Source organism: Somniosus microcephalus, unplaced genomic scaffold, assembly GCF_052327205.1.
Source record: "Somniosus microcephalus isolate GS21.2 unplaced genomic scaffold, FLI_Smic_1.0 scaffold2, whole genome shotgun sequence".
Lineage (NCBI taxonomy): Eukaryota > Metazoa > Chordata > Chondrichthyes > Squaliformes > Somniosidae > Somniosus > Somniosus microcephalus.
The window spans coordinates 2,071,724-2,094,409 of NW_028225189.1; the positions used below are offsets into that span (position 1 = coordinate 2,071,724).

A 22,686-nucleotide genomic window follows, 5' to 3' on the forward strand; every position below is an offset into this window, starting at 1 on the left:
GGAGTGCAATGAAGATTCACCAGGCTGATACCTGGGATGGCAGGCATGACATATGAGGAGAGATTGGGTCGATTGGGCTTATACTTGCTGGACTTTAGAAGAATGAGAGGGGATCTCATTGAAACTTATAAAATTCTAATAGGACTAGACAGACTAGATGCAGGAAGGATGTTCCCGATGGTCGGGGAGTCCATAACCAGGGGTCACTGTCGAAGGATAAGGAGTATTTAGGACAGAGATGAGGAGGAATTTCTTCAACCAGGGAGTGGTGAACTTGTGGAATTCTCTACCACAGAGGGCGGTGGAGGCCAATTCATTAAATATATTCAAGAAGGAGTTGGATATATTTCTTAAGTCTAAAGGGATCAAGGGATATGGAGAGAAGGCAGGGACAGAGTACTGAATTTGAATGATCAGCCATGATCGTATTGAATGGCGGAGCAGGCTCGAGGGGCCGAATGGCCTACTCCTGCTCCTATCTTCTATGTCTCTATATTTCCCTCACTGATTGCGGCTCTTCACCAACACTGACTTTACAAAGAAAGCCCCGCGCGGCAGCCTGGAGCTCAGGGGCCCAGCGCGCAGGAGGATGATTGACAGGGGCCCAGGGTGTGTCCTGAGCATGCGCGGTGTGGGCCGGGCGCCTGTGGAGCAGGAGAGGGCGCGGCCATGTGGCGCATGCGCGGGGTCAGCCACAACTCAGCGCGGTGGCTGGAGCGCTTTCTGGAGCGCGGGGTCTTGTGGGGATTGCAGCCACCATTACTGTTGATCCTTTCAACCAACTTGTGCAGCAGCTGGGGCCTGAAAATCAGCTTCACTGCCCCTGGGCTGGGAAAGGGGGACATGAGACAACGTTCTCCCTCTTACCCCTTTCTACACTCCTTTTACAGGGTTTTAGAAGTGGAGCATTTACAGACAGGAAGCTCAGACCAAACATCACCTCAAGATCTGTCAGAATCGTTGGATTCATCAGGACCTGAATATCATCGGCCTTTGCACATGGAAGGAGAGAGCAGCGATCGCAGCACAGACCAACTGCACACGTGTTCCATGTGTGGACTCGCCTTCAGCCGATCGCCTGACCTGGCGAGACATGTGCACCGTCACACCGGGGAGAAACCGGGTAAAGGTGGGGATGGTGGGAATGGATTCAGTTCCCCGTCTACGTCAGAAGTTCATCGGCGCAGTCACCCCAAGGACAGTCCGTTCACCTGCTCCGTGTGTGAGAAGGGATTTGTTTATCCATCCCACCTGCTGAGACACCAGCTTGTTCACACTGATGAGAAACCATTTAAATGTTCTGACTGTGGGAAGAGCTTCAAATACTCCAGGGATCTGAAGCAACACCAGCAAGTTCACACCGATGAGCGCGCGTTTAAATGTTCTGACTGTCAGAAGAGCTTTAAATGCTCCGGGGACCTGAAGCAACACCAGCTTGTTCACACTGATGAGAGACCGTTTAGATGTTCTGACTGTGGGAAGTGCTTTAAAAGCTCCAGGGCTTTGACCAGACACCAGCGAGTTCACACTGGGGAGAGACCGTTCACCTGCTCCGTGTGTGGAAAGGGATTCCTGCAGTCCACCAACCTGCTGGCACACCAGCTTGTTCACACTGGGGAGAGGCCATTTCCCTGCTCTGTGTGTGGGAAGGGATTCTCTGATTCATCCAACCTGCTGATACACCAGCTTGTTCACACTGATGAGAGACCATTTACATGTTCTGACTGTGGGGAGAGCTTTAAATGCCCCGGGGCTCTGACCAGACACCAGCAAGTTCACACTGATGAGAGAGCGTTTAAATGTTCTGTCTGTCAGAAGAGCTTTAAAAGCTCCACAGACCTGAAGCAACACCATCTTGTTCACACTGATGAGAGACCCTTTAAATGTTCTGACTGTGGGAAGAGCTTTAAATGCTCCGGGGCTCTGACCACACACCAGCGAGTTCACACTGATGAGAGAGCGTTTAAATGTTCTGTCTGTCAGAAGAGCTTTAAATACTCTGGGGAACTGAAGCAACACCAGCTTGTTCACACTGATGAGAGACCGTTTACATGTTCTGACTGTGGGAAGAGCTTTAAAAGCTCCAGGGCTCTGACCAGACACCAGCAAATTCATACTGGGGAGAGGCCGTTTCCCTGCTCTGTGTGTGGGAAGGGGTTCTTGCAGTCCACCAACCTGCTGGCACACCAGCTTGTTCACACTGATGAGAGAGCGTTTCCATGTTCTGACTGTGGGAAGAGCTTTAAAAGCTCCAATGACCTGCTGAGACACCAGCGAGTTCACACTGTTCTGTAGCACAGGGCCCTGGTGAAATGAACGTGGAATGGATGAATGTTTTATACATTTTGTACTATTGTTTAATCTTTCAATCTGTTGTGCTGATGATTCCCTTGATTTGACTGTTAATGTTATTTTTGTTTTTCTCCTTATTGGCCTATTAAAAGTCAACCATCACAACCAATAAAACCTGTAACATAAAAAAAAACATCTGGGTGTGAATCTAATAATAACCTCACGGACCATATAGGTGTGATAACCAGATGGGCTTGTGGTTATAGTCTGGTCACAGATGGACTAAGTTCCCTGAATTAGCAGGAGTTCAGGACGCGGTCAACAGACGGGTCCAAACAATCCCATTTCCTGAGCGGTAACCAAGCTTGTGTATAAGAACAGGCCACTTAAGCCGTTGTCAGTTGGAACAGACTCGAGAAGATCGCGCGTGAATCCACTGTACTTCTATTCTCCAGATTGAGGGAATTATCACCCGATCTGTGTTATGCAGCGCTCCTAATAAAGCCTGGAGAGACAATTTGTGTTCTTGTGAGCTTGATTATCTGATATCCGAAACCCTGGGACTCCCGATCATTAGAGTCAACCTCAGTGTGTGGAAAGGGATTCCCTGGTGCATCCCACCCGCTGACACACCAGAGTGTCCACAGTGTGACTGCAGTGGGTCGATTCCACTGTTTCCGATGCCTTTAATCACATCCAGGACTGAACCGTGTTAATTCAGGCAACTGGGGCTTGTTAATGTTCAGAGCCCCCAATAACTGGGCTGGATTTAAAGATTATTCCCTGTTCTCTCAGTAGTCGTGAGCAGAGAGAAGCTGATGTTATAGAATCATAGAGCACAGTAGGATGCCTTTCGGCCCATCGTGCTGCTGCCGGCTCTCTGAAAGAGCGATGCAATTAGTCCCACTGCCCTGCTCTTTCCCCACAGCCCTGCAAATTTCTGCTTTTAGTATATATCCAATTCCCTTTTGACAGTTACTATTGAATCTGCTTCCACCTCCCATTCAGGCAGTGCATTCCAGATCATCACAATTCACTGTGTAAAAAAATTCTCCTCATTTCCTCTCTAGATTCTTTTGCCAATGATCTGAAATCTGTGTCCTCTCGTTACCGACCCTCCTGCCAGTGACAACAGCTTCTCCTTGTTTGCTCGATCAAAACCTCTCATAATTTTGAGCACCTCGACCATAGCTCCACTTAACCGTCTCTGCTCCAAGTTATATTGCCGTTATTTTGTGAATTGTTGCTGTGATCGAGGTGCTGGATGTCCGTGCCTGGGGAATGGGACATTCTATCCTCGTGAGCACCGAGTGTCAGCATCCAGCAATCTCTGGTCAGGGACTGTCTTTTTAAACTGCCTCACCTGAGCTTTTTGACTCCCTGATTTCATTATTAAACATTTCAGAGTTTTTGCAGACTGACCAAGGCTGAACAGATAAATGTGAGGTATTACATTTTGGTAGGAAGAATGGGGAGGTCACTTATCACTTGGAGGGTGCGAGTCGAGGTGGGGTAGAGGAACAAAGGGATCTCGGAGTACAAATACACAAATCACTAAAAGTTGCGACACAGGTTAGCAAGGCCATAAAAAAAAGCAAACCAAGCACTAGGGTTTATTTCTAGAGGGATAGAATTGAAAAGTAGTGAAGTTATGCTAAACCTGTATCGAACCTTGGTTAGACCACACTTGGAGTACTGCGTACAGTTCTGGTCGCCATATTATAAAAAGGATATAGAGGCACTGGAGAGGGTGCAGAGAAGATTTACAAGGATGATACCAGAAATGCGAGGGTATACATATCAGGAAAGGATGAACAGGCTGGGTCTCTTTTCTCTTGAAAACAGAAGGCTGAGGGGTGACCTAATAGAGGTCTTTAAAATTATGAAAAATGTTGATAGAGTGGATACAGAGAGAGTGTTTCCACTTGTGGGGAAGAGCATAACTAGAGGCCATCAATATAAGATAGTCAGCAAGAAATCCAATAGGGAATTGAGAAGAAACTTCTTTACCCAGAGAGTGGTGAGAATGTGGAACTCGCTGCCACAGGGAGTGGTTGAAGCGAATAGTATCGATGCATTTAAGGGGAGGCTAGACAAGCATATGAGGGAGAAGGGAATAGAGAGTTATGCTGACAGATTTAGATGAGGAAAGACGGGAGGAGGCTCGAGTGGAGCATAAACACCGGCATGGACTGGTTGGGCCGAATGGCCTGTTTCTGTGCCGTATATCCGATGTAATCCTATGTCAAGTATCCCAGCTGGCTTAGCTCCAGGCACTTTAGCTCAGTGGGCAGCACTCTCACCTCTGAGTCAGAAGGTCGTGGGTTCAAGTCCCAGTCCAGAGACTTGAGCATAAAAATCTAGGCTGACACTCCAGTACTGAGAGAGTGCTGCGCTGTCAGAGGTGCCGTCTTTCGGATGAGATGTTAAACCGAGGCCCCCATCTGCTCTTTCAGGTGGATGTAAAAGATCCCATGGCACTACATTGAAGAAGAGCAGGGGAGTTCTCCCCGGTGTCCTGGGGCCAATATTTATCCCTCAATCAACATCACTGAAATAGATTATCTGGTCATTGTCACATTGCTGTTTGTGGGAGCTTGCTGTGCGCCAATTGGCTGCCGCGTTTCCTACATTACAACAGTGACTACACTTCAGAAGTTCTTCATTGGCTGTAAAGCGCTCTGGGACATCCTGAGGTTGTGAAAGGCGCTATATAAATGCAAGTCTTTCTTTCTCAGCAAGACGGCGAGTGTCAGTGGTTGGAGGGAGGGGCTCAGTGTTGTCACTGGGTGGACACAGACAGATTGAAGCTAAAAGACAGAGAATGCTGAAGTTTGGAATGATAACACCCAAAGTCAGGAGATGAGCCCTTTGCCTAGATAAGGGAGGTGGTTGCTAAGAGACCCACAGACCTAATAACACTGCAAACTGCTCAGGCAGCAGACTTGTTGCAACAAGTGAGGTCACGAGTGAGTTGGTGCACAGACAACAGAGCCTTGGGCATTCCTGAGAGAGACAAACTGGTTCTGTAACCGGGAGAACAGGTTGAGGGAGTCACCCTACGTGGGACGGCTCGTCTGAGGTGTTAACACAGAGTCAGCTTGGGAATGGGATGATCAATGAATCATAGAATCATAGAAATTTACAGCACAGAAGGAGGCCATTCAGCCCATCTTGTCCGTGCCGGCCGACAAAGAGCTATCCTCCCTAATCCCACTTTCCAGCTCTTGGTCCGTAGCCTTGTAGGTTACGGCACTTCAAGTACATATCCAAGTACTTTTTAAATGTGATGAGGGTCTCTGGCTCTACCACCCTTTCAGGCAGTGAGTTCCAGACCCCCACCACCCTCTGGGTGAAAACATTTCTCCTCAAATCCCCTCTAAACTTCCGACCAATTACTTTAAATCTATGACCCCTGGTTATTGACCCTTCTGCTAAGGGAAATAGGTCCTTCCTATCCACTCTATCTAGGCCCCTCATAATTTTATACACCTCAATTAGGTCTCCCCTCAGCCTCCTCCGTTCCAAAGAAAACAACCCCAGCCTATCCAACCTTTCCTTAGCTAAAATTCCCCAGACCAGGCAACATCCTGGTAAATCTCCTCTGCACCCCCTCTAGTACAATCACATCCTTCCTGTAATGTGGTGACCAGAACTGCACGCAGTGTTCTAGCTGCGGCCTAACTGGTGTTTTATACAGTTAAAGCATAACCTCCCTGCTCTTATATTCTTTGCCTCGGCTAATAAAGGCAAGCATTCCGTATGCCTTCTTAACCACCTTATCTACCTGTCCTGCTACCTTCAGGGATCTGTGGACATGCACTCCAAGGTCCCTCTGATCCTCTGCACTTCTCAGTGTCCTACCATTTATAGTGTATTCCCTTGCCTTGTTAGCCCTCCCCAAATGCATTACCTCACACTTCTCCAGATTGAATTCCATTTGCCACTGTTCTGCCCACCTGACCAGTCCATTGATATCTTCCTGCAGTCTGCAGCTTTCTTCTTCATTATCAACCACACGGCCAACTTTTGCATCATCTGCAAACTTCTTAATTATACTTCCCACATTCAAGTCCAAATCATTGATTTATACCACAAAAAACAAAGGACCCAGTACTGAGCCCTGCGGAACCCCACTGGAAACAACCTTCCAGTCACAAACACCCTTCGACCTTTACCCTTTGTTTCCTGCCTCTGAGCCAATTTTGGATCCAACTTGTCCCTTTCCCTTGGATCCCATGGGCTTTTACTTTCGTGACCAGTCTGTCATGTGGGACCTTATCAAAAGCCTTGCTAAAATCCATATAGACTACATCAAAGGCACTACCCTCATCGATCCTCCTTCTTACCTCCTCAAAAAATGCAATCAAGTTAACCAGACACGACCTTCCCTGAACAAATCCATGCTGTCTGTCCCTGATTAATCTAAATGAAGATTTATCCTGTTTCTTATAATTCCAATAATTTTCCCACCACTGAGGTTAGGCTGACTGGCCTGTAATTACTCAGTCTATCCCTTTCTCCCTTTTTAATCAATATTACCACGTTAGCAGTCCTCCAGTCCTCCGGCACCACACCTGTAACCAGAGAGGATTGGAAAATGATGGTCAGAGCCTCTGCTATTTCCTCTCTTATCCCCGTAGCCCTGCAAGTTTATTTCCCTCAAGTGCCTATCCAGTCTCCCCTTGAAAACATTGAGTGTCTCCGCTTCCACCACTTCCGTCGGCAGCGAGTTCCAGGTCCTCACCACTGGCTGCGTAAAAAAGTTTTTCTTCACATCCCCCCTGTATCTCTTGCCCAAAACCTTAACTCTGTGTCCCCTAGTCCTTGTACCATCAACTAGTGGGAACAGACTCTCCCCGTCTAGCCTATCCAAACCTGTCATAATCCTGTACACCTCTGTCAAATCAACCCTCAACCTCCTTTGCCCTAATGAAAACAAATCCAGCTTCTCCAACCTGTCCTTGTAGCTAAGATCCCCCATCCCCAGAACCATTCTGGTAAATCTCCTCTGCACCCTCTCAAGGGCCTTCACATCCTTCCTAAAGTGTGGCGACCAAAAGTGTCTCCAACTCGAGGAACTTCGGCTCAGAGTTGATGAGCTGGAGTCCGAGCTTCGGACACTGCGATACATCAGGGAGGGAGAAAGTTTCCTGGACTCTTTGTTCCAGGAGGCAGTCACACCCCTTAGGTTAAATCCTTCAGATTTGGTCCGTGGTCAGGGACAGGAGGCTGTGACTATGAGTGAGGCAGGAATGGGGATCCAGAAGGTAGCATTGGAGGAGCCTCAGCCCTTGCACTTGTCCAACAGGTACGAGGTTCTTGCAGCCTGGGTGGGCGAGAGCGGGGACTGCAGGGAGGATGAGCAAACTGACCACAGCACTGTGGGACAGGGGGTCATTCAAGTTGGGGGAATAAAAAGGAATGTAGTAGTGGTAGGGGACAGTATAGTTAGGGGGATAGATACTGTTCTCTGTAGCCGAGAGCGTGAGTCCCGAAGGCTATGTTGCCTGCCCGGTGCCCGGGTTAAGGACATCTCTAGGCTGGAGAGGAACTTGGAGTGGGAGGGGAAGGATCCAGTTGTCGTGGTCCACACAGGTACCAAGGACATAGGTAGGACTAAGAAAGAGGTTCTACTGAGGGAGTATGAGCAGCTAGGGGCTATATTAAAAAGCAGAACCACAAAGTCATCTCTGGATTACTACGTGAGCCACGAGCAAATTGGCATACGGTCAATAAGATCAGAGATTTGAATGCGTGGCTCAAGGATTGGTGTGGGAGAAATGGGTTTCAATTCATGGGGCACTGGCACCAGTACTGGGGAAAGAGGGAGCTGTTCCGTTGGGACGGGCTTCACTTGAAGTGTGCGGGGACCAGTGTCCTGGCGAATCGAATATCTAGGGCTGTAGATAGGGCTTTAAACTAAATAGTGGGTGGGGGGGGTTCAGGTGAGGGGAAACCTAGTAATTTAAAGAGAAAGGACAAGGCAATAGTGCAGGGTAGCGATAGGGGTAATGATAACCAGAGTGTGACAGGACGGGACAGAGCGTACAAGCATAAGAGTGTACCAGCAAATAAGGTCAGAGTAGGGAAAAATGGTAAAAAGACAAAATTAAAGGCTCTTTATCTGAATGCATGCAGCATTCGTAACAAGATCGATGAGTTGACGGCACAAATAGAAATAAATGGTTATAATCTGATCGCCATTACAAAGACTTGGTTACAAGGTGACCAAGGCTGGGAACTGAATATTCAGGAGTATTTGACAGTTCAGAAGGATAGGCAGAAAGGGAAAGGAGGTGGGGTAGCTCTGTTAATAAAGGATGAGATCAGTACAGTGGTGAGAAATGATCTTGGCTCGGAAGATCAAGATGTAGAATCAGTTTGGGTGGAGATAAGAAATAATAAGGGAAAGAAGTCACTGGTGGGAGTGGTCTATCGGCCCCCTAACAGTAGCTACACTGTGGGACAGAGTATAAATCAAGAAATAATGGGGGCTTGTAAGAAAGGCCCTGCAATAATTGTGGGTGATTTTAATCTTCAAATCAAATTGGCAAAGGTAGCCTTGAGGACGAGTTCATGGAGTGTATTCAGGACAGATTCTTGGAACAATATGTTGTGGAACCCACCAGGGAACAGGCTATTTTAGATTTGGTAATGTGTAATGAGACAGGATTAGTGAATGATTTCATAGTAAAGGATCCTCTAGGGAACCTGCTCATTACATGATAGAATTTCAAATTTAAGTTGAGGGTCAGAAACTTGGGCCTGAAACTAGTGTCTTAAACTTAAAGGATATTACAAGGGTATGAAGACAGAGTTGGCTAAAGTGGACTGGGAAAATAGCTTAAAAGTTAAGATGGTAGATAAGCAGTGGCAGACTTTTAAGGAGATATTTCATAACTCTCAGCAAAGATATATTCCAGTGAGAAAGACTCTGAGGATGATGAACTAAGGAAATTAAGGAGGGTATCAATTTGAATGAAAAGGCGTACAATGTTGTGAAGATTAGTGGTAGGCCAGAAGATTGGGAAATTTTTTAGAGACTTGCAAAGGATGACTAAAAAAATAATGGAGGGAGAATAATAGAAGGAGAAAATTGATTGATTAAACTAGCAAGAAATATAAAAACAGACAGTAAGAGCTTCTACAAGTATATAAAAAGGAAGAGAGTAGCTAAAGTAAACGTTGGTCCCTTAGAGGATGAAACTGGGGAATTAATAATGGGAAACAAAGAAATGGCAGAGACTTTGAACAAATATTTTGTATCTGTCTTCACGGGAGAAGATAATAAAAGCATCCCAATAATAGTGGAAAATCAAGGGGCAAAAGGGAGGGAGTAACTTAAAACATTCACTATCACTAGAGAAAAAGTACTGGGCAAACTAATGGGACTACAGGCTGACAAGTCCCCTGGACCTGATGGCCTGCATCCTGGGGTCTTAAAAGAAGTGGCTGCAGAGATAGTGGATACATTGGTTGTAATCTTCCAAAATTCCCTAGACCCTGGAAAGGTTCCAGCAGATTGGAAAACTGCAAATGTAACGCCCATATTCAAGAAAGGAGGGAGACAGATAACAGGAAACTACAGGCCAGTTAGCCTAACATCTGTCATTGGGAAGATGCTGGAATCCATGATTCAGGAAGTAGTAGCAGGACATTTAGAAAATCATAATACAATCAAGCAGAGTCAACATGGTTTTATGAAAGGAGAATCGTGTTTGACAAATTTACTAGAGTTCTTTGAGGATGTAACGAGCAGGGTGGATGAAGAGGAACCAGTAGATGTAGTGTAGTCCGTTCTATTTCCCTCACTTCTGCTCTCACCCCTTCCCCTCCCTCCCAGAACCACGATAGGGTTCCCCTTGTGCTCACCTTTCACCCCACCAGCCTCCACATTCAACGGATCATCCTCCGCCATTTCCGCCACCTCCAGCTTGATCCCACCACCAAACACATCTTCCCCTCACCTCCCCTTTCAGCATTCCGAAGGGACCGCTCCCTCCGTGACACCCTGGTCCACTCCTCTATCACCCCCAACACCCCTTCCCCTTCGCCCGGCACCTTCCTGTGCAAGCGCAGGAGATGCAACACCTGCCCTTTTACCTCCTCCCTTCCCACTGTTCAGGGCCCCAAACACTCCTTCCAGGTGAAACAGTGATTTACTTGTACTTCTTGCAATTTAGTAAACTGTATTCTCCACTCATTATACGGCCTCATAGAGTCATAACGGCACAGTAGGAGGCCATTCGGCCCATCGAGTCTGTGCCGGCTCTCTGTAGAGCAATCCAGTCAGTCCCACTCCCCCGCTCTATCCCCGTAGCCCTGCAAGTTTATTTCCCTCAAGTGCCGATCCAGTCTCCCCTTGAAAACATTGAGTGTCTCCGCTTCCACCACTTCCGTCGGCACCGAGTTCCAGGTCATCAACACTCGCTGCGTAAAAAAGATTTTCCTCACCTCCCCCCCTGTATCTCTTGCCCAAAACCTTAAATCTGTGTCCCCTAGTCCTTGTACCATCAACTAGTGGGAACAGCCTTTCCCCGTCCAGCCTATCCAAACCCGTCATAATCTTGTACACCTCTATCAAATCAGCCCCCAACCTTCTTTGCTCTAATGAAAACAAATCCAGCTTCTCCAACCTGTCCTTGTAGCTAAGATCCCCCATCCCCGGAACCATTCTGGTAAATCTCCTCTGCACCCTCTCGAGGGCCTTCACACCCTTCCTAAAGTGTGGTGACCAGAAGTGTCTGCAATACTCCAGTTGTGGCCGAACCAGCGCTTTATAAAGGTTCAGCATAACTTCTCTACTTTTGTATTCAATACCTTTATTTATGAAGCCCAAGATCCCATATGCTTTGTTAACCTCTCTCTCAATATGTCCCGCCACCTTCAGGGACCTATGCACATTAACTCCCAGGTCCCTCTGTCCCTGCACACTCTTTAAAACTGTGCCATTAAGTGTATATTGCCTCTCCCTGTTCCTTCTGCCAAAATGCATCACCTCACACTTCTCTGTATTAAATTCCATCTGCCACTTGTCTGCCCATTCTATTAGCCTTTCTATGTCCTGTTGCAGTCGACTGGTACCATCCTCACTGTTTGCCACACCCCCAAGTTTGGTGTCATCGGCATATTTCAAAATTCTACTCTTTATTCCAATATCCAGGTCATTTATATATATCAAAAAAAAAAGTGGCCCCAGCACTGACCCTTGGGGAACACCACTGTCTACCATCCTCCAGTCTGAAAAACAGCCATTTACCACAACTTGCTGTTTTCTGTCCTTAAGCCAATTCCTTATCCAAGCTGCCACTGACCCACCTATTCCATGAGCCTCAATTTTGTTAACCAGCCTTCTATGTGGTACTTTGTCAAACACCGTCCAAAAATCCATGTAGACAACATCCATTGCATTCACTTCATCAATCCTCCCTGTTACTTCATCAAAAAATTTCAATTTGGTTAGTCTGTCACTTTAATTCTCCTCTACATTGGGGAGACCAACCGCAGATTGTGCGACCGCTTTGCAGATCACCTCCGTTCAGTCGGTAAGGGTGACCCCGAGCTTCCGGTCGCCTGTCACTAATTCTCCGCTCTGCTCCCACTCTGACCTCTCTGTCCTCGGCCTCTTACACTGTTCCAATGAAGCTCCATGTAAGCTCGAGGAACAGCACCTCATCTTTCGATTAGGCACTTTACAGCTTTCTGGACTCAACATCGAGTTCAACAATTTCAGACCATAACCTCAGCCCCGATCTCTTTGTTTTTTTTTCTCTCTCACACATGGCAGCTGCCATTTCCATTTACACTTCATTTAGCGTCATCTTTTGTTTCTTAACTTGTCCCATTAAGGAGGCAGTGGCGTAGTGGTTATGTCACTAGACCAGTAAGCCAGAGGCTCAGTCAAATGCTCTGAGGATATGGGTTCAAATCCCACCGCGGCAGCTGGTGGAATTTAAATTCAATTCAATTTAATTCTGGAATTAAATGTTAGTCTTCGTAATGGCGACCATGATACCATTGTCGATTGTTGCAAAAACCCATCTGGTTCACTAATGTCCTTTAGGAAAGGAAATCTGCCATCCTTACCTGGTCTGGCCTACATGTGACTCCAGACCCACAGCAATGTGGTTGACTCTTAATGCCCTCTGAAATGGCCTAGCAAGCCACTCAGTTGTAAACAACCGCTACGAAAAACAATAAGAATAAAACCGGACGGACGACCTCGGCACCGGAAATGACAATGACAACGGCAACCCCAGCCCTGTCGACCCTGCAAAGTCCTTCTTACCAACATCTGGGGGCTTGTGCCAAAATTGGGAAAGATGTCCCACAAACTAGTCAAGCAACAGCCTGACATAGTCATAATTACCAAATCATACCTTACAACCAATGTCCCAGACATCACCAGAGGTGGTGGCACCGTGGTATACAGTCGGGAGGGAGTAGCCCTGGGAGTCCTCAACATTGACTCAGGACCCCATGAGGTCTCATGGCATCAAGTCAAACATGGGCAAGGAAACCTCCTGCTAATTACCACCTACCACCCACCCTCAGCTGATGAATCAGTACTCCTTCATGTTGAACACCAATTGGAAGAAGCACTGAGAGTAGCAAGGGCACAAAATGCCCTCTGGGTGGGGGACTTCAATGTCCATCACCAAGAGTGGCTCGGTAGCACCACAACTGGCCGAGTCCTAAAGGACATAGCTGCCAGACTGGGTCTGCGACAGATGGTGAGGGAGCCAACAAGAGGGAAAAACCTACTTGGTCTTGTCCTCACCAATCTCCCTGTTGCAGATGTATCTGTCCATGACAGCATTGGTGGAAGTGACCACCGCACAGTCCTTGTGGAGACGAAGTCCCGTCTTCATGTTGAGGATACCCTCCACCGTGTTGTGTGGCACTACCACTGTGCTAAATGGGACAGATTTCGAACAGATCTGGCAACTCAAAACTGGGCATCCATGAGGTGCTGTGGGCCATCAGCAGCAGCAGAATTGTATTCAACCACAATCTGTAACCTCATGGCCCGGCATATCCCTCACTCTACCATTACCATCAAGCCGGGAGATCAACCTTGGTTTAACGAAGAGTGCAGGAGAGCATGCCGGGAACAGCACCAGGCATACCGAAAAATGAGGTGTCAACCTGGTGAGGCTACAACACAGGACTACTTGCATGCCAAACAACGGAAGCAACATAGACAGACAGAGCTAAGCGATCTCACAACCATCGGATCAAATCAAAGCTCTGCAGTCCTGCTACATCCAGTCGTGAGTGGTGGTGGACAATTAAACAGTTAACAGGAGGAGGAGGCTCCAAAAATATCCCCATCCTCAATGATGGTGGAGCCCAGCACGTGAGTGCAAAAGACAAGGCTGAAGCATTTGCAACTATCTTCAGCCAGAAGTGCCGAGTGGATGATCCATCTCAGCCTCCTCCTGAGGTCCCCAGCATCACAGATGCCAGTCTTCAGCCCATTCAATTCACTCCACGTGATGTCAAGAAACGGCTGAAGACACTGGATACTACAAAGGCTATGGGCCCTGACAACATTCCGGCAATAGTACTGAAGACTTGTGCTCCAGAACTAGCTGCACCCCTAGCCAAGCTGTTCCAGTACAGCTACAACACTGGCATCTACCTGGCAATGTGGAACATTGCCCAAGTATGTCCTGTCTACAAAAAGCAGGACAAATCCGACCCGGACAATTACCGTCCCATCAGTCTACTCTCAATCATCAGCAAAGTGATGGAAGGTGTCGTTGACAGTGTTATCAAGCGGCACTTACTCAGCAATAACCTGCTAACTGATGCCCAGTTTGGGTTCCGCCAGGGCCACTCAGCTCCTGACCTCATTACAGCTTTGGTCCAAACATGGACAAAAGAGCTGAACTCAAGAGGTGAGGTGAGAGTGACTGCCCTTGACATCAAGGCAGCATTTGATCGAGTGTGGCATCAAGGAGCCCGAGCAAAACTGAAGTCAATGGGAATCAAGGGGAAAACTCTCCATTGGTTGGAATCATACCTAGCACAAAGGAAGTTGGCTGTGGTTGTTGGAGGTCATTCATCTCAATCACATGACATCACTGCAGGAGTTCCTCAGGGCAGTGTCCTAGGCCCAACCATCTTCAGCTGTTTCATCAATGACCTTCCCTCCATCATAAGGTCAGAAGTGGGGATGTTCACTGATGATTGCACACTGTTCAGCACCATTCAAGACTCGACAGATACTGACGCAGTCCGTGTCCATATGCAGCAAGACCTGGACAACATTCAGACTTGGGCTGACAAGTGGCAAGTAACATTCGCACCACACAAGTGCCAGGCAATGACCATCTCCAACAAGCGAGACTCTAACCATCTCCCCTTGACAGTCAATGGCATTACCATCGCTGAATCCCCCACTATCAACATCCTGGGGGTTACCATTGATCAGAAACTGAACTGGACCAGCCATATAAATACTGTGGCTACAAGAGCAGGCCAGAGGCTGGGAATTCTGCAGTGAGTGTCTCACCTCCTGACTCCCCAAAGCCTTTCCACCATCTACAAGGCACAAGTCAGGAGTGTGATGGAATACTCTCCACTTGCCTGGATGAGTGCAGCTCCAACAACACTCAAGAAGCTCGATGCCATTCAGGATAAAGCAGCCCTCTTGATTGGCACTCCATCCACCTTCAACATTCACTCCCTCCACCACTGGCGCACTGTGGCTGCAGTGTGGACCATCTACAAGATGCACTGCAGCAACTCGCCAAAGCTCCTTCAACAGCACCTTCCAAACCCACGACCTCTACCACTTAGAAGGACAAGGGCAGCAGACGCATGGGAACATCACCACCTACAAGTTCCCCTCCAAGCCACACACCATCCTGACTTGGACCTGTATCGCCGTTCCTTCACTGTCGCTGGGCCAAAATCCTGGAACTCCCTTCCTAACAGCATTGTGGGTGTACCTACACCATATGGACTGCAGCGGTTCAAGAAGGCGGCTCACCACCATCTTCTCAAGGGCAATTAGGAATGGGCACTAAATGCAGGCCTAGCCAGCGACGCCCACATCCCATAAATGAATTTAAAAAAAAACCTCCTCTGAACTGCTTCCAACGCATTTACATCCTTCCTTAAATAAGGAGACCAATACTGTACACAGTGCTCCAGATGTGGTCTCACCAATGCCCGGTATAACTGAAGCATAACCTCCCTACTTTAGTATTCAATTCCCCTCGCAATAAACAATAACATTCTATTAGCTTATATTAGATTAAATGTTGCCTGAGTGTTTCCAACATTTTCTGTTATTACAAGTTTATCATTGCCTCTTTGCTCTGTGCACTGGGCCCTATTTATAAATCCAAGCTTTACAATACAAGCTTCTTTCAAATGCAAAATTGTTTCCTACAGACAGTCTTGGTCACTCTGCAAAACAAACTGTTTAACAATTCATCATAACTCCCCTGCTTTAGGAGAGGCGTAGAGTGCAAAAGAAAGGAAGTTATATTGAAACTGTGTAAAAACTGGAGTCGGCTGTGGTTCAGTGGATAGCAGAGTCAGAAGGTTGTGGGTTCAAATCCCGCTCCAGGGACTTGAGCATATAAAGCGAGGCTGACACTCCAGTGCAGTGCTGAGGGAGCGCCGCACTGTCGGAGGAGCAGTGCTGAGGGAGCATCGCACTGTTGGAGGGGGCAGTACTGCGGGAGAGCCGCATTGTCGGAGGGGCAGTAATGAAGGAGCGCTGCAGTGTCGGAGCAGCCGTCCTACGGATGAGACGTTAAACCGAGGCCCCCGTCTGCCCCCTCAGGTGGATGTAAAAGATCCCGTGGTGCTATGTTGAAGAAGTTATCCCCGGTGTTTTGAGCCCAATATTTATCCCTCAATCAACATGATGAAAAAACAGATTATCTGGCCATTATCACATTGCTGTTTGTGGGAGCTTGCAGTGCGCAAATTGGCTGCCGCGTTTCCCACATTACAACAGTGACTACACTTCTAAAGTACTTCATTGGCTGTAAAGCGCTTTGGGACGTCTGGTGGTCGTGAAAGGTGGTTAAGAAGGCAAATGGTATGCTGGCCTTCATTACAAGAGGATTTGAGTACAGGAGTAAAGAAGTCTTACTCCAATTATATCTTCTTCTCCTTAGGCAGTCCCTTGGCACCGAGGATGACTTGCTTACACATTAAAAATGAGTTCTCAAGTGACTGATGAGTTCACACAGCTGGGACAGATGGTGGTTGAAGGGGCGGATGGGTGGGGTGTTTGGATTGATGTGCGCTCCTTGCGCTGCCTGCGCTTGGCTTCCGCTTGCTCCGGGCGAAGAGACTCGAGGTGTTCGGCGCCTTCTTGGATGCTTCTCCTCCACTTTGTGCACTCTTGGGCCAGGGATTCCCCAGGTGTCAGTGGGGATGTTGCACTTTTTCAAGGAGGCTTTGAGGGTGTCCTTGAAGCGTTTCCTCTGTCCACCTGGGACTCTCTTGCCGTGCCGGAGCTCCGAGTAGAGCGCTTGTTCTGGGAGTCTCGTATCGGGCATGCGGACAATGTGACCCATCCATCGGAGCTGATTGAGCGTAGTCAAAGCTTCGATGCTGGGGATGTTGGCCTGAGTCATAACACTGACGTTGGTGCGTCTATCGTGCCAATGAATTTGCAGGATCTTGTGGAGGCAGCGTTGGTGGTACCTCTCCAGTGCACCTCAAAGCACTGGAGAGGTACCACCAACGCTGCCTCCAATTATATAGGGCCTTGGTGAGACCACACCTGGAGTACTGTGTACAATTTTGGTCTCCTTACCTAAGGTAGGACATACTTGCCATAGAGGGACTGCAACAAAGGTTCACGAGATTGATTCCTGGGATGGCGGGACTGTCGTATTAGAAGAGATTGAGTAAACTAGGCCTGTATTCTCTTGAATTCAGAAGAATGAGAGGGGATCTTATTGAAGCATACAAAATTATACATTAATTTGGGCTAACCAAATTAGTAACAATATTGTGGAGGAGGAATTCCTGGAGTGTTTACGGGATGGTTTCCTGGACCAATATGTTGAGGAACCAACCAGAGATAAGGCCGTCTTAGACTGGGTATTATGTAACGAGAAAGGATTAATTAACAGTCTTGTTGTAGGAGGTCCCTTGGGTCAGATCGATCATAATATGTTAGAATTCTTCATTAAGATGGAGAATTAAGTTGTTGAATCAGAGACTAGGGTCCTGAATTTAAATAAAGGAAACTATGATGGTCTGGGGCGGGGTTTGGGTAGGTTTGATTGGGGAATGTCACTCAAAGGGTTGACGGTGGATAGGCAATGGCAAACATTCAAAGACCGCATGGATGAACTACAGAATTTGTTCATCCCAGTTTGACATAAAAATAAAACAAAAAGGTGAATCATCTGTGGCTAACAAGGGTAATTATGGTGTGGAGGGTAATTAGGGATAGCATAAGATCCAAGGAGAGGACATATAAATTGGCCAGAAAAAGCAGTAATCCAATGGATTGGGAGCAGTTTAGGATTCAATAAAGGAGGACAAAGCGATTAATTAAGAAAGGGAAAACAGAATACAAGAGTAAGCTTGCAGGGACTGTAAAAGCTTTTATAGATATGTGAAGAGAAAAACATTGGTGAAGCCAAGCGTAGGTCCCTTGCAGTCAGAATCAGGGGAATTTATAATGGGGAACAAAGAAATGGCAGACCAACTAAATACATATTTTGGTTCTGTCTTCACAAAGGAGGACACAAATAACCTCCCAGAGATGCTGGTGAACATAGGGTCTGATGAAAGGGAGGAACGGAAAGAAATCAGTATTTGTAGGGAAATGGTGTTAGGGAAATTGATGGGATTGAAGGCCGATAAATCCCACAAACAGCAATGTGACAATGACCAGATAATCTATTTCAGTGATGTTGATTGAGGGATAAATATTGGCCCCAGGACACCGGGGAGAACTCCCCTGCTCTTCTTCAATGTAGTGCCATGGGATCTTTTTCATCCACCTGAAAGAGCAGACGGGGGCCTCGGTTTAACATCTCATCCGAAAGACGGCACCTCTGACAGTGCAGCACTCTCTCAGTACTGGAGTGTCAGCCTAGATTTTTATGCTCAAGTCTCTGGACTGGGACTTGAACCCACGACCTTCTGACTCCGAGGTGAGAGTGCTGCCCACTGAGCTAAAGTGCCTGAAGCTAAGCCAGCTGGGATACTTGATATAGGATTACATCGGATATACGGCACAGAAACAGGCCATTCGGCCCAACCAGTCCATGCCGGTGTTTATGCTCCACTCGAGCCTCCTCCCGTCTTTCCTCATCTAAATCTATCAGCATAACCCTCGATTCCCTTCTCCCTCATATGCTTGTCTAGCCTCCCCTTAAATGCATCGATACTATTCGCTTCAACTACTCCCTGTGGCAGCGAGTTCCACATTCTCACCACTCTCTGGGTAAAGAAGTTTCTTCTGAATTCCCTATTGGATTTCTTGGTGACTATCTTATATTGAGGCCTCTAGTTATGCTCTTCCCCACAAGTGGAAACATTCTCTCTGTATCCACTCTATCAACATTTTTCATAATTTTAAAGACCTCTATTAGGTCACCCCTCAGCCTTCTTTTTTCAAGAGTAAAGAGACCCAGCCTGTTCATCCTTTCCTGATATGTATACCCTCGCATTTCTGGTATCATCCTTGTAAATCTTCTCTGCACCCTCTCCAGTGCCTCTATATCCTTTTTATAATATGGCGACCAGAACTGTACGCAGTACTCTAAGTGTGGTCTAACCAAGGTTCGATACAGGTTTAGCATAACTTCACTACTTTTCAATTCTATCCCTCTAGAAATAAACCCTAGTGCTTGGTTTGCTTTTTTTATGGCCTTGCTAACCTGTGTCGCAACTTTTAGTGATTTGTGTATTTGTACTCCGAGATCCCTTTGTTCCTCTACCCCACCTAGACTCGCACCCTCCAAGTGATAAGTGACCTCCCCATTCTTCCTACCAAAATGTAATACCTCACATTTATCTGTTCAGCCTTGGTCACTCTGCAAAAACTCAGATGTTTAATAATGAAATCAGTGAGTCAAAAAGCTCAGGTGAGGCAGTTTAAAAAGACAGTCCCTGACCAGAGATTGCTGGATGCTGACACTCGGTGCTCACGAGGATAGAATGTCCCATTCCCCAGGCACGGACATCCAGCACCTCGATCACAGCAACAATTCACAAAACAACGGCAATATAACTTGGAGCAGAGACGGTTAAGTGGAGCTGTGATCGAGGTGCTCAAAATTATGAGGGGTTTTGATTGAACAAACAAGGAGAAGCTGTTGTCACTGGCGGGAGGGTCGGTAACGAGAGGACACAGATTTCAGATCATTGGCAAAAGAATCGAGCGAGGAAATGAGGAGACTTTTTTTACACAGCGAATTGTGGTGATCTGGAATGCACTGCCTGAATGGGAGGTGGAAGCAGATTCAATAGTAACTTTCAAAAGGGAATTGGATATATACTAAAGGCAGAAATTTGCAGGGCTGTGGGGAAAGAGCAGGGCAGTGGGACTAATTGCATTGCTCTTTCAGAGAGCCCGCAGCAGCACGATGGGCTGAAAGGCATCCTACTGTGCTCTATGATTCTATAACATCAGCTTCACTCTGCTCACTAGTACGGAGAGAACAGGGAATAATCTTTAAATCCAGCCCAGTTATTGGGGGCTCTGAACATTAACAAGCCCCAGTTGCCTGAATTAACATGGTTCAGTCCTGGATGTGATTAAAGGCATCGGAAACAGTGGAATCGACCCACCGCAGTCACACTGTGGACACTCTGGTGTGTCAGCGGGTGGGATACACCAGGGAATCCCTTTCCACACACTGAGGTTGTCTCTAATGATCGGGGGTCCCAGGGTTTCGGACACCAGATAATCAAGCTCACAAGAACACAAACTGTCTCTCCAGGCTTTATTAAGAGCGCAGCATAACACAGATCGGGTGATAATTCCCTCAATCTGGAGAATAGAAGTACAGTGGATTCGCGCGCGATCTTCTCGAGTCTGTTCCAACTGACAACGGCTTAAGTGGCCTGTTCTTATACACAAGCTTGGTTACCGCTCAGGAAATGGGATTGTTTGGACCCGTCTGTTGACCGCCTCCTGAACTCCTGCTAATTCAGGGAACTTAGTCCATCTGTGACCAGACTATAACCACAAGCCTGTCTGGGTATCACACCTATACGGTCCGTGAGGTTATTATCAGATTCACACCCAGACGTTGTGCCTTCACTTGTCTGGCACTTCATCCCATAACACGGGTACAGGGGCTCAGTCATGTTTCATTCATCAGAAAAAGACAAAGTACAACAACATACTGGTCAGATTAACAGAATCTCATCATATTTATGGGGCCATAAATATAAAAGTCAGCAATAAATCCAGGAGGGAATTCAGGAGAAACTTTTTTACCCAGAGAATGGTGAGAATGTGGAACTCACTCCCATAAGGAGTAGTTGAGGCCAATGGTATAGATGTATTTAAGGAGAAGCCAGATAAACATAGGAGGATATGTCGGAGGAGGCTCGCGTGGAGCATAAACCCCGGCATGGACCAGTTGGGCCGAATGGCCTGTTTCTGTGCTGTACATTCGATGTAATAACATGAACAGTCCACCGGCGTGCTCGAGGCCTTCCGCGACCGGTGGGTACCGGAGGGACTGGCGTGCATCATCACCACCGAAAATAGAATTTTAATTTCATTTAAGTTTCCTTTAAACTTTTTTTGTTATGTTACAGGTTTTATTGGTTGAGATGGTTGAGTTTTAATAGGCAACTGCCTGTGATAAGGAGAAAAACAAAAATAACATTAACAGTTAAATCAAGGGGATCATCAGCACAACAGATTGGAAGATTAAACAGCAGTACAAGAATTTATAAAACATTCATCCATTCCACATTCATGTCACCCCAGCATGTCAGGGCCCTGCGCTACAGAACAGTGTGAACTCGCTGGTGTCTCAGCAGGTGATTGGAGCTTTTAAAGCTCTTCCCACAGTCAGAACATATAAACGCTCTCTCATCAGTGTGAACAAGCTGGTGTGCCAGCAGGTTGGTGGACTGCAAGAATCCCTTCCCACACACAGAGCAGGTGAACTGCCTCTCCCCAGTGTGAACTTGCTGGTGTCTGGTCAGAGCCCCGGACCTTTTAAAACTCTTCCCACAGTCAGAACATGTAAATGGTCTCTCATCAGTGTGAACAAGCTGGTGTTGCTTCAGGACCCTGGAGCTTTTAAAGCTCTTTTGACACACAGAACATTTAAAGGCTCTCCCATCAGTGTGAACTTGCTGGTGTCTGGTCAGAGCACCGAAGCATGTAAAGCTCTTCCCACAGTCAGAACATGTAAACGGTCTCTCATCAGTATGAACAAGCTGGTGCTGCTTCAGGTCCCCGGAGCTTTTAAAGCTCTTTTGACACACAGAACATTTAAAGGCTCTCTCATCAGTGTGAACAAGCTGGTGTCTCAGCAAGGTAAATGAATCAGTGAATCCTTTCCCACACACAGAGCAGGGAAATGGCCTCGCCCCGGTGTGAACTCGCTGGTGTCTGGTCAGATCCCTAGAGCTTTTAAAACTCTTCCCACAGTCGGAACATGTAAACGGTCTCTCATCGGTGTGAACAAGCTGGTGTTCCTTCAGATCCCTGGAGTATTTGAAGCTCTTCCCGCAGTCAGAACATTTAAATGGTTTCTCATCAGTGTGAACAAGCTGGTGACTCAGCAGGTGGGATGTGCGAGTGAATCCCTTCCCACACACGGAGCAGGTGAACGGATTGTGCTTGGGGTGACTGCGCCGATGAACTTCTGGCGTAGACGGGGAACTGAATCCCTTCCAACCATCCCCACCTTTACCCGGTTTCTCCCCGGTGTGACGGTGTATGTGTCTCGCCAAGTCAGGCGATCGGCTGAATCCGAGTCCACACGCGGAACACGTGAGCGGTTTGTCCGCGCTGCGATCACTGCTCTCTCCTTCCATATGCAAAGACCGATGATATTCAGGTCCGGATGAATCGAGCGACTCTGTCAGATCTTGACGTGATGTTTGGTCTGAGCTTCCTGTCTGTAAATGCTCCACTTCTAAAACTCTGTAAAAGGAGTGTAGAAAGTAGTAAGAGGGAGAATGTTGTCTCATGTCCCCCTTTCCCAGCCCAGGGGCAGTGAAGCTGATTTTCAGGCCCCAGCTGCTGCACAGGTTGGTTGAAAGGATCAACAGTAATGGCGGCTGCAATCCCCACAAGACCCCGCGCTCCAGAAAGCGCTCCGGCCGCCGCACTGAGTTGTGGCTGACCCCGCGCATGTGCCCCTTGGCCCCACCCTCTCCTGCTCCACAGGCGCCCGGCCTGCACCGCGCATGCTCAGC

The 22,686-nt window shown here is 47.4% G+C and overlaps 1 protein-coding gene across 1 annotated transcript in view; it reads right to left on the bottom strand.

Annotated features, from left to right (window-relative positions):
• The window catches only part of LOC147084086 (uncharacterized), a 42,114-nt gene extending 19,812 nt beyond the window's left edge, over positions 1 to 22,302 (bottom strand). Inside the window, exons 1-2 of the mRNA XM_085979895.1 lie at positions 21,268 to 22,302; positions 6,509 to 6,514 (exon numbers count right to left, since the gene is read on the bottom strand). Coding sequence (XP_085836021.1) covers positions 6,509 to 6,514; positions 21,268 to 22,302 — 1,041 coding nt within the window. The remainder of the gene's footprint in view (positions 1 to 6,508; positions 6,515 to 21,267) is intronic.
• Positions 22,303 to 22,686: the final 384 nt, after the last annotated feature.